General features: G+C 36.6%; 3 protein-coding genes and 1 non-coding gene across 4 annotated transcripts; 2 read left to right on the forward strand and 2 right to left on the reverse strand.

Annotated features, from left to right (window-relative positions):
- The first annotated feature begins 484 nt into the window (after positions 1–484).
- Positions 485–5191, forward strand: LOC140779759 (ATP synthase subunit gamma, mitochondrial-like). Its single transcript, XM_073125001.1, has 9 exons — positions 485–694; positions 2030–2073; positions 2169–2321; positions 2645–2758; positions 2849–2976; positions 4051–4173; positions 4280–4399; positions 4659–4780; positions 4894–5191. Exons 1-9 carry the CDS (start codon positions 606–608, stop codon positions 4961–4963), a joined length of 963 nt encoding a protein of 320 aa, XP_072981102.1. The 5' UTR covers positions 485–605; the 3' UTR covers positions 4964–5191.
- Positions 5192–5556: 365 nt separating this feature from the next.
- On the reverse strand, positions 5557–5630 carry TRNAN-GUU (transfer RNA asparagine (anticodon GUU)). The gene has a single exon. It is a non-coding gene; the product is annotated as a tRNA-Asn (tRNA).
- Positions 5631–6586: 956 nt separating this feature from the next.
- LOC140779397 (uncharacterized) lies at positions 6587–9661 on the reverse strand. The gene is made up of 5 exons (XM_073124430.1): positions 9556–9661; positions 8615–8731; positions 8457–8525; positions 8275–8381; positions 6587–7303 (listed from the first exon to the last, which is right to left on the reverse strand). Exons 2-5 carry the CDS (start codon positions 8721–8723, stop codon positions 6812–6814), a joined length of 777 nt encoding a protein of 258 aa, XP_072980531.1. The 5' UTR covers positions 8724–8731; positions 9556–9661; the 3' UTR covers positions 6587–6811.
- Positions 9662–11129: 1468 nt separating this feature from the next.
- On the forward strand, positions 11130–11854 carry LOC140779291 (uncharacterized). The gene is made up of 3 exons (XM_073124307.1): positions 11130–11324; positions 11421–11532; positions 11599–11854. The coding sequence occupies exons 1-3, from the start codon at positions 11167–11169 to the stop codon at positions 11620–11622; spliced, it is 294 nt and encodes a 97-aa protein (XP_072980408.1). The 5' UTR covers positions 11130–11166; the 3' UTR covers positions 11623–11854.
- The last annotated feature ends 716 nt before the right edge of the window (positions 11855–12570 follow it).

Raw genomic sequence — 12570 nt, forward strand, 5'->3', positions numbered from 1 at the left:
GCATATAAAATTAAACTAAGTGTATTTATTTTGTAGAAAAAAAATACATACTTTATTATAATAAAATACATAATTTATTGCACACCAAAATTCATTAAATTATTAATATAATTGAATTACAAAAAATCCCGTCAAAATTTATATATGTTCGATCTCAAATTCTTGTCTTAGCAACTAAGAACAAACCAAAATAGTTTTTAAACCGTGACTAAATATTTTTTTATCTATTTAGTAAGATATTTAAAATTATTAAATTATATTTATTAAATTCGGTCACTTAAATTTTAAATAATATATTATAAAAATAATTATTTAATAATTTGATGACTTGATTTAATAATTCGTCATGGTTGATGACTCCGTTAGCTTGAAGTATAGCTTAGTCATATTTACAGGCCCTCTTGAATGATAAAAAGAAGGGGGTGATTGTAATATTATGTATTTCTGGGTCAAATGTAATAAACCCATCCCAATACAGTGGAGGGAGGGAGAAAGAAAAAGGGAACAACGTTAATTAGTCTATTTCGCTTACGCTCACTGGACCGAAGGCAGGCGGAATCTAGGGTTTGTGGGAAGAAGGGCTCTTCGAACGAGAGGAAGAAGCGATGGCGATGGTAGCTCTGAGGAGGGAAGGGAGGAGGTTTCTCCTCTCCCCTATTGCTTCGAACGCCGCGCGCTCCGCGATCTCTCCCGAGTAAGTAGGGGTTGTCATTCGGTCTTAATGTCGATCCATTGCGTACCAAGTAGATTACTCCTAGAAATGGATCTCCGAGTCGGATCTAACTAAAATATTTAAGGAGATTTGTGAAACCAATGGATCTTGTAACTTTTAGAAAACTCAATCGATTCTTTTTCTCCCCAAATGTAGATTCTTTTGAACGTTACACGAATTAGAGTAGTCTCAGTGCATTCAAGCGTGGTAAGATCGGGTGTTTTTGTTTCGGGCATCAGATGACGTTTTTTTCGTATTTATATGGAAATTTTGAAATATACGATTTATTCATTTGCTTTTCCTAGAATAACATTAGGAATGCTAGGTTATGTCATTATTTGCTCTATGCGTGTATAAAATTGACTCATCGTGCAATATTATGTACTGTGAAATGGTCAGAGCAAGTGATAATAGTTTCTCCTTTCAATAGATACATCCATTGCGGCATCTTAAGTACCTTATCCTTAAATCTGGCTGAAGGACTATATACCAATTATGCTCTCTGGCACAAATTGCTGGCCAATATAAGGCTGTAGCTAAAATGAGAATTTTGTGAAAATAAGCTGCATCATGGAAGGTTAGGATGTGAAGTTCCTTACTTTCCTTGGCAAGCTAGGTCATAACTCAAATGAATAGGTAAATAAACATCATTTTGTATGGGTTTGGTTTCTTTGGTAATGATGACATAGTCCATATGACCACGAACTTCTGCTTTTGGAAATGGTAAAAGGAGCTGGAAATATTCTAAATGAAAATTCTCATATCAATCAAGGAGCTAAATGATTAAACAAGAATCAATTAGCAGACCCCACCTAATAACTGGTACATAGGTTTTCTGTTGTTATAAATTTTTGGTATGTACCTCTGCAGAATGAAGCAAATCATGGATATGTAACGGACAAGGAAGGGTGTATAGCTAATATATGTAATGTTCAAGGAAGGGTGTAATGCACAGAGACAGTTTCCTCAAGAGATTTTAGCATTGTTAATTTGCTACCTCTTAAATTGGGATCCTGTTAATATTGGTTGGGATGCAACATTACTAATATAGATTTTCCTTGGGTAGTGTCCAACATATTCTCTATGCAAAACACCACTATTCCTTTCATTTTTAGATGATACTCTTCTCTGCAAAACATAAGAGTTTCAAGTCCGAAATACTCTTCCTTTATTGCCTTCTTTTAAATATCTAAGATATTAACTAGTTTTGACTTCCTTGAACAATGTTAAAAATACTGTTTTAAGCATGGGGTCCCCTATTTAATGCATGGAATTTTTTCCCTTGCTTACACGAACATGATCTATTTTAATCAACAGAGAGTTGGCTCCGCTTGGTGCACGGTCAGTTTCAACTCAAATAGGTAAAAGGTTTTCATCCTCCACTCTGAATAACATCAATAATTTAATATTACTAATTTACCTGGTATTTTTTCCTTGTGTGCTTATCACGATGCAGTCAGAAATCGGATGAAGAGTGTTAAGAACATCCAAAAGATCACAAAGGCAATGAAAATGGTGGCAGCATCAAAGCTACGTGCAGTTCAAGTAAGAACTGAAAATTCGCGTGGCTTGTGGCAGCCGTTCATTGCACTTCTTGGGGATACTCCTGGTATGTACTTAGATTTATTATTTTTCAGTTCCAACATGCTCCTGGAACTAAGCTCACCATAGGCTATTTAGAAGTTCGAGGTGCTGGGGAGGTTTCTCCACTAGATATTTCCAACCAAACATGGGATTTATATTGCTAGACTTCTCTATTCTACAATAGTAGGGTCTATATTGTTGGGTGAAAAGGCAATTTGCTGGAGTTCAGTATTCTACAATAATAGGAGTAATATTATGATCCACTTGGACCATGGGAGTTTATTTGAATATGCCCACATTTCCACTATTTTACGTGTTGTGTGTTTCATGTGCTGATGCAAATGTCAGGCATTGATGTGAAGAAGAATGTTATTGTGACTATTTCCTCTGACAAGGGGCTTTGCGGGGGCATCAATTCAACATCAGTAAAAGTCAGCAAGGCTCTTAGGAAGCTCACTTCTGGTACTCTCTTGTTTATGGATGCACAACAGGAAAACTTCATCACCATTATGAAGCTTTAAGCCTTAAATTGTGCACATTTCTTGCCATCAGGTGCAGAAAAGGAAACAAAATATGTCATATTAGGAGAAAAGGGCAAGGTCCAAATGGTTCGTGACTCAAAGAACAGCATTGAGATGAGTATAACCGAGTTGCAGAAAAATCCTATTAACTATACGCAGGTCAGTTTCATTTCTGGCAATAATAATGCCATTTGAAACTTGAAAGGATAGATCCTTTTTTTAATCATCATGTGATTTTATGTAATTAAAAAACATGCTTGTTAGTGAGTGCTTTATATATTGTAATTTGGTGTATATCGTATTTTGATAACCTTGTTGTTTGAAGAACAAATTTTCCTTACCTCGTTTAACAAAAATAATTTCTGCTATCTATTGCTTAACATGTTTGTAGGACTAATTTCATTTGATTAAGATACAGAAAAGCTCTCCTTGCAGCTTGTAATGGGACATGACTTCCAGGTTTTTGGACCCTAGTTATGTTTCCAGGTTCCAGGTTCAGCCATTCTACAATCATGGTTCTAGGTCTTGATAGCTGAATTTCTGAAGAAGAAATAGTCTAACTGAGTTATCATTGTTCCAAGTAGTGGTCCACTTATCTGCCTAGGCAGCCACATTGGGGTTTGCACCAGACCCCACATAACCGGAAAATAATTTTCTGGTCCTATAGCATCTCAATTTTCTTTACTACAACTTTTTACAAGACATACAGAGAAGTCCTATAGAAAGATGTGTCAGTCTATCTTCCATATTACTTTTCAAGATCTTTTATCCCTTCTGATTTCTGTCTTGCTTTGCCTTACAATTATCAATCTAAGTATCTAATTGCTGTTAAATGTCAAATGCATATGCATCCGCATAATGGATATGCACTATTCGCCCCCTTGATTTCCAGCATTTCATGGTTGCCTTTTAGAACATTGGGAGTTAAGAAGTTAGATGTTGTATCTTTTATAGATGCATAATGGCAAGATGAATTAAGAGTTATTACTTTCAAGGAGTTATAAGGTAGATACTGTATCTTTTCTAGCTGCAATGATAAGGTGAATTAAGAGTTATTATTTTCAAAGAATAGTCACTATAACAATACAGTGATGTGATCATGGTTGTTGTCGATATTGAAAATTTATACTGACTTGGACAGTTAAACTTTGTTATGCTAGCCATCCCAACAACTTTTTTGGTAAACTTTTTATGATCCTTCAACTTATAGCTCTTTCTCTGTCTATGTTTCAGATTTCTGTACTGGCAGATGATATTTTGAAAAATGTTGAGTTTGATGCGATAAGGATTGTTTTCAACAAGTTCCATTCTGTCGTCTCATTTGTGCCCACAGTTTCAACAATATTATCTCCTGAGGTGAGTATTTGTTCCTTCACGCTATTGGCATCCCATGCCCTCAACCCGGAAGATCTTTTTTAATATATTTAGAGGTTTCTTTTCCAATTTGTCTTTTTGTGGGCAGGTTGTGGAGAAAGAGTCAGAAGCTGGGGGGAAGCTGGGTGATCTAGATTTGTATGAAATTGAAGGGGGTGAGACAAAATCAGAAGTGCTTCAGAACCTGGCTGAGTTCCAGTTTTCTTGTGTAAGCTTCTTATCTTTGTTTTTGGCATTTATATTTCACATCCTTCCTGTACAGGAATATGATTTCCTTGCACTGGAATAAATGTGTTCTGTATTCAACAATATACCGTTAGGCAATTGTTTTCACACAATAACAGCTTTTCTTATTTAAATTTTATGCAGTTATATGTCATTCTGGTTATTTAGATGATCTTATTCTTTCATGCGAGGCTTTTCACTTGTTGTCTGAATAATTTTCTTGAAACTTTTTCTGGTTGCAGGTTCTGTTTAATGCTGCACTTGAAAATGGATGTAGCGAGCTGGGAGCACGAATGTCTGCCATGGACAGTTCTAGCAGAAATGCTGGTGAAATGCTCGATCGGCTCACACTTACTTACAACAGGTCTGTCTCTCTCCTTCCTCCAACCACCACCACCACTAACTTAATCTCTAATGTGCCAGTAGTGCAAATTATAATATAACTAATCTGTTCCTTTTGCAATTTCTTTTTTGAAGGACCCGTCAAGCATCGATCACTACGGAGCTGACTGAAATCATATCAGGAGCGTCTGCCCTCACCGGATAAACATTGAATTGCGCATCTTGCTTTCACCAAGCCAGATCTTTCCCCCTTCTGAACAAACTTTTCTTGTTGAGCTTATAATAAATATTCCGATGATACAACGGTGTTCAATTTATGCCAGTTTGTTGAACGACTTCAGTGAATGGTACACATAATGTGTTGATGGAAACTTGCACATTTGATGCAACAAATTTCTGGTATATTTTATTTCCTTCTCCTGTGTGTTCTCCACCCATTTGTGTCGGCACAATTATGAGTTAAAATTCTGCACTTGTCCTGAAGGGACCTTTTGTTCTTGTCCGAAAACATTGCCCTATGATACTGTGTGGGTACAGAAGATGCAAAGCTACATAACATGGCGATCTCTTGCCCAGAAAAGGTTTAAGTTTTTACTCGGAGGTGCATCAATATTCGTAGTTTCAGTCAGACTCGCTAGCTGTGACTTGTGGATAGGATGCATAGTTTCTAGACAGAGGTCTCGCCTGGTGTGATGGTTGGTAGTAAACTAGTACGACTCATCTCGCAATATTAGCAGATTTAACTAGAGTTTAAAATCCTCCAAATAGACCCCCCAAAAAAATTAGTAATTAAACAAACGCTAGAAGGAGGGCTTGAACCTCCGACCTTGTGGTTAACAGCCACACGCTCTAACCAACTGAGCTATTCCAGCTTGTGTCCAGTTGTTTTACTTTTCCTTACTATCATATACATAGACCTGCACGTAGATCCTTCTTTGCTATCATTGCCAGAGTCACTGCCTGATATAATACTTGTCGTCACCGTCATAGTTCTCATCGCTGCTGCCACTCATAGTGTAATCATCCATGCAAGAGTTGCTTGCATAAACTGTGAGCACCACTAACATTACCATTACCATATCATTACATGTCTACCATTTTAATATCTCCCAAGAGTATAAACTAGAATTGCTTCTTCACATATCATGTAGTAGCACAGCAGCAAATCCTGTTCAATGATGCACGTCTAGGGATAAACTGAATGGAGCTCCAACACACTATCCACTTATAACAACACTTCTAGAATTGTCAAGACTCAGTCAATGACCAACAAGAGATTATTCTACGCGCACTACGTATAGTACTCTACCTTGAATGTATGACCAAGTATTTTTCTCCAAAGCTAACCCCTTTGCTTGCATTGGTCTAAATTCTAAAATGATGTGGAAAGCATCCACTAAACGCCTGTCGTGTCGGGATGCTGATTGTTCCTAGTTTAGCAGCAGTTTTCACGCAGAAAGAATCAAGACTTGGAATAGAATAGACTGCTGCCAATTACTGCTTTTGGCTGGAAGTCACTTGCTCTGATATCTCAGTTGTCAGGAGGGTTAGAATTGAGTCTTACTTGGCCTTTTCTGAAAACTAATGAGCTAATGACCATAGAAATGCACCTATCAGTTAACAAGAAGGCACCAAGAACAAATGAACAATTATTGCCTGCCGGCACCAGGATTGACGAGAGAAGAGACTGGATAAAATAATTAGTACTTACTCATCTATCCATAAAATGGGTCATAACGAGTTTATATCATGCATAAGAATTCTTCAATGAGATAGCACGGCCAAGGATCTTACCTTCTTTCAACAATATAACATGGACCAAATAATCTAAAGAAACTTTGCAGCTTGCATAAAAATTGTATAACTGTCAGATGATTTGCAGCACTAATCCAATGGAAAGCTAAGATAGCCTGCAAAATAGCAGTTTAAGATTGTTTTCTAATAAGCTCTGTTTTTACTTCAACATACAAGCCCAGAATCGTAACACACAACACTGGCACACTATCAGTAGCAGCCAGTAACTAATAGAGATTTGATTCTCTGATGGAGCACATCAACCTCTTTTGTTGGCGTAACCATCAGGTTGATCATCTTCATCCTTGAAGTCATCTTCCAACAGGTCATCCTGAGCATTGCCCTGGTTTTTGTCAATGTTGCTGCCAAATTGATCATCCTTTGCGCTAAAGCCTGTAGCTGCTCCACCAGCATAGCCAGATGCGCTGCCACCGCCAGTGAAGCCATCACCGGGAGCACTATTGACAAAGCTATCACTACCGCCACCTGGAGCAACACCATAGTTCCCACCAGTGCTACCGCCATAACTCCCGCTCCCACCACCTCCACTGTTGTAGTTGTCGCCACCATAACTGCCGCCGCCGCCGCCATAGCCTCCTCCACCACCATACCCGCCACCTCCACCATAACCGCCGCCACCATATCCACCACCACCGCCACCACCATATCCACCTCCACCACCATAACCACCACGAAATCCACCAGCTCGATCATTGGCGTGGTTAACTCTAACCATCCGGCCATGAAGATCCTATACATTGCGAAAGATGAATAGATATACTGATTCAAATATGAAACGCCACATCCAAACAAGTGCACAAGAAAAGAAGTTTCCATCATGACGCAATTCATCAAAAGTACACATGCCTCCACACATACAATGTGCCAGAACGGAAACCTGCTTTTGTTTGTCATATTACATTACTATATCACAACAAAATAAGAGGATGCAATATGCAAGCAAGAACAAATTTTCACAGAACGATGAATGGGGTGCCAATGGCACCAAAAGAATAATCAAGATTCAGGTAAATTCCCAACAAGAGCCTACAAATGATCACTTTTAAGAAACACATGTGATAAGAGAGGTCCCCCTGCCGTATGCAATCACCAACATATACTTCAAGCTTGTGTAAATTCTTAGTAGTGCTCAACCATGATGAGATTTTGATAGCGGTTCATTCGCAACCGTATATATGGTAGCAATATCAGTATAACAAATGCACCAAGAAACCAACAAATTTAAGCCTTACTAACTTTCAGTAAGCCATCCATATTGGAGGGTAAATTCGGTTGTTTTAATCATGTGAAATACACTGAATTTCACAGCCAAATGGAGGGTAAATTCAGTGAATAATCCCCTAAATTAGAACTTGTAAGTCTTATATAAGTGTACTACAGTCAGCGAAGCATACTGGTCTTGCAACAAATCATGACTTAGAACTTCCTTGCCACATCTAGATTGATGAAACACCTAATCAACCTAAAAACTCGCATGACAATTTGGCAAGAGTATAACTTCGAACTCTAATACCTTCTAGACCATGCACTTCAGATAACAAAACTAGCTCTTGAAGACCTTGGTCTTAAATGCAACAAAATAATACCAGTAACAAAGCTATTCACCAAGGTAACAATTGCACTGAAGCTACTGATGCAAAATCATACCAATCATACAATCAACCAATATCCAGGAAGCTAAAGCCTAAAGGAGGTCAATACCTTTCCATCCATGGCAGTAATGGCAGCTGAGGCCTCTTCACTGGTTGTGTAAGTTATAAAACCAAACCCCCTTGACCTTCCAGTCTCTCGGTCAAGGATAACTCTAGCTGAATAGATAAACATATATGTTAAAACATAAATTCAAATAAATTTAGGCCCCAAGAAGAAAAAGGATACCCCACCTTCAACAACTTCACCGTAGTTGGTAAAGGCTTCTCTTAGACTCTGGTCATCTGTGCCATATGAGAGACCTAGAAAGGAGGTTTCAAGGATGTCAGAATTAAATCAAATATGCAGCTAAGACTAGCAAAATAGAGATGCCAAGAGAGAGAATGCGGACCTCCAACAAAGAGCTTTGACGATGACATGCATCTTATTGCTTGGTATACCGATGGATTAGAAGTTGCAGCTTGCTTAAGAAGGTTCCCAATTTTATTGGCGAATGCCATTGCAGAACCTGCAACCAAATGATCTCTGTCTCATTCAATTTCATAAATCATGAACCCAATGTATAAAAATTTCTCTGCAGAATAAGTTAAACATATATACTTTTTCCTGAAAAAGCATGCTCAGTTAGACATGTATAGCATTATAAATGACAAGGAGATATTATTTTAGATATGCAGAGAATCTCATATACAGATTCAATTAGAAGATAGACAAAAAAAAGCAGAGTAATCTTGCTCTGTATGGATTTAGCGTTCAATAAGATCTGAAAATGGTGTCATCCAAACAAACCTAAAATAATTCACAAATTAACAATGTAAACAGACCAACATCAGATATAATATCATCTAACAACCTACCCTACGATGACAAGTAACAATACTAACCAACTTCATAAGTACATTAACACTGAACCCAAAATATAATATATAGTTGTCATTTAGTTTCTTCATCTCAGCCGGTGGATATGAAAACAAATGTGGTCAACGAGAAGCGGATCGCTTCCAATCAAAGATGCCTTCCGCACATTACTTCGCGAACAACACACAAAAGCCAATAGCGGATCCAACGCAGAACGAAAATGACTCACGAAATCAGGCAACAAAAAGCTTAAACAATCACAACCCAAAGACTAAACCAGAAAATAAACTACTAGCAACATCAGAGAGCTTGATTCCAACCTAAGAAACAGAGAAGGCAACTTGCAACACTGCTAGGCTTTCGTAGCAAAAACGAATCATTTCTCGGAGAAAGACGAACGAATAAAAAAGAGTAGTTGATAGAGATCGGAAAGCATAACCGATTAGAGCTAGGGTTAGGGTTTTAGAGCACTACCAAAGTGGAAGAAACCTCTCAGCTCTCGTCCCCTTCCAAATAACCAGTCGGCCAAAACCCTCGCGATTTGGTAAGAGAGGGTTTAGGATATGACGGCGGGGGTTACTTATAGCGCTCCGAATGAAATCTAATCCGTCCGTCGTTTATGAGAAAGCACGGAGGCCGTTGGATGGTAGCGTGGATTTTTTTCGGTGCGGAAGATATTTTTGCAAGGGTTGAGTTGTGTTGTTCCTCAGGAACAAAATTGGTAGGCACTACTCGAGACAAACTTCAAACTTGTTGAGAGTTAAAACTAAGTTTAATTACATTAACACCCCTCGAGGTATACGCTAACGAAGCAGACGGTATTAATAAAAAATAATATATTACTCTTGTCTCCCTGTCTATATAAAGATTTTGAATTAATGAGATATGTTATTATTTATTTATTATAATGACATATTTGTTATAATTCTAATGTAAACCACGAGCAATGTCCGATTAATTTAGCGGGTATTGTTGTAGTGTTTTTTTAACTGCATGTGTTTATTATGATGTTAGCTATAGTTTAAAAGGTGTAAGTGTGATTAAGCCTCAAAACTATTGTTCAATATTGCATAGATTCCTTTATTTATTTATATTTATATACTGTTTTGACTTTCTTAACTACTTAATATCTATGTTTTAAAAATAATAAAATTTAGTATATTAACACCTTAATAACAAATTTATACTTAATTTTTCTTTTCCTTCTGGAAAAATAGGAGTGAAATAAATTTTAGAGCCGCTAAAAATGATCAAAGTAAAATGACAATTAAAGTAGAGAGAATTTTAGAAGTTCTAGATTTAGTCGGCCGTTTGGTTTGGTTGTGTAAAATAAGTGAGTTATTTCAAAATTTTCTTGTGGATATCTTTATCCTAGGTTTCAATTAGAATACTTATTTATGTGCTACTTATGATGATATACTCTTGTTTAGATTCAAGTCGAACAACATAATGTGCCTATAATATGTTTATAATGAAAAATACTTTGACATGAGATTATACTACTTGCGATAATAATATTTATACTATTTAAATTATGATGATTAAGTTTAAAAATTAATAATTGGTCGAGAATTAACCATTGGAAGATAATATAATAGTTATGAAATAAAATTGTAGGTAATACTTAGTTATACATTTATTTCCTATATTTCTTCCAAATAGAAAAAAAAGTATACTTATGTACATTAATTTAGGTAAATAGCAATGAAATCAATGTAATTATCTTTACTCCTTAATTTAGGTAAGATAATTAAATACCATCTTATCCGATATTTTTAATTTATTTTAGCCATCAGTACTTATCCCTCTGTTTGTAACTATAACAACAATATGAGATATCGTTATAGTTATTCCGATCATTTCCAATATCAACACCACATCTCAACTTTATTTTTATTTATTTTTCTGTATCCTTTGACTGATTTAAAACAAGTATGAGTGTTCGAAAGCAACGAAGTCGACCGTTGCGCACGCACTCCAACGGTCAGATAAGTAATCCTTTATATTGGTATAATCACCTCCTCATCTATTATGCTCTTCCACGCACTCTAACCCTTCTTATTTCTTATTCCTCTACTGCTTGTAATGGATAAGGAGCTCTCTCCTTCCATCAACGAACAAACTCCTCCAAGGATTCCAATTAATGAGAAGCCATCTACAGGCCTGAGAAGAGATGGTGGGGGGAAAACAGCAGTCACCCCTGTTCTCCTTCAGATCCCCAAGTTGTTTAAATTCCCAGAGAGGTTAGATATGTAGCTTAAGTTGGAAGAAAGGGTTGTGTTTTGTATTAATAACAGGTACTATCCACTGTTCAAATGAATGCAATTGCATGGTTATAGGTACAGGAGCCCAACGGACCTGATCATTTCCCCTGTTTCAAAGAGTCTTCGCTCTAGAACTCGGCATGGAAGTAGTCTCCCCACGGAAACAAAGAGCTCATCCAAGTCCGAGGTATTTCTTTGAGATCTTCTTGTACTAATCATGGGATTAATGATTTAATACATGGTATTTACACAGGAAGTGGGCCTTTTTGGAGGTTAAGCTTTGCTCTCGGTCTGATGTGTGGCTTCATGTATCTAGGTGTGGTTAATGTAGAAAGTCTTGTTTGTTCTTGTTTTTGGTTTTTGTGAAGACTGAGATCACAGAGTGGTGTAATATATTTGCAGGTTCTAGTGATTGTAGTTTAGATTGAGATGTTTGAATGTTGTGACTGCTCTTTGTGCCTAGTCTTTGCTTATGTTTATTGTTTAATAATATTCATGGGTTTTTTGGTTGGAGGTTTTTATAAATACTGCATTAATAGATACAATGTCTAATCGAAAAAAATCATTGTTTAGTTTGATGTATCAAATTAAAAAATTGGTTAGACTCATATCTAGTCTTTTAGCGCTCATTCTCTTCTCTATTTTCAATTGAAATTTGATTTTCTTTTAATTAGAGAATATAGCTGGAGTGTTTTGATTCTAAGAAATAGAACTAAATACTTATTTATCAAATATATTTTAAAATATAATAAATCAGACATGTGTTTAACAAATACAACATTATAAAATACAATCGACCAAACAATCTATTTGTTTATCTATATATAACATCTAGAAATACATATATATTTCTTAATGCATATGTATTTCTAAATATAAGAAACAGAACTGTAAAATTAAAAAAATTGAGCAATAAAAAGGTAAGCATTGAAAAAATGGATTAATTTTTATTGTCTAGATAATTAGACATAATCACAAGAATCAGCAATGCTGAAAGGCTGCAAAGAAGAAGAACAGAAAAACTAATTAGACACTTTGGAGTAGTATATTCTTAATGGACGGCTGAGATTGAGGGATAAATGGATTTAGACATCCATCTGGGCCCAATCCACTTGGCAGATACGGCCCATTTAGCGCAGCGCTAACCGTCAAATTTGGCGCTAAAATGTCTCGAAATCTGGAAACTCCCGCGTCTTCTGGATAGTACGGAAATCCCCCCCAAAAA

Source organism: Typha angustifolia, chromosome 15 (genome assembly GCF_048772165.1).
Source record: "Typha angustifolia cultivar Huaian chromosome 15, ASM4877216v1, whole genome shotgun sequence".
Lineage (NCBI taxonomy): Eukaryota > Viridiplantae > Streptophyta > Magnoliopsida > Poales > Typhaceae > Typha > Typha angustifolia.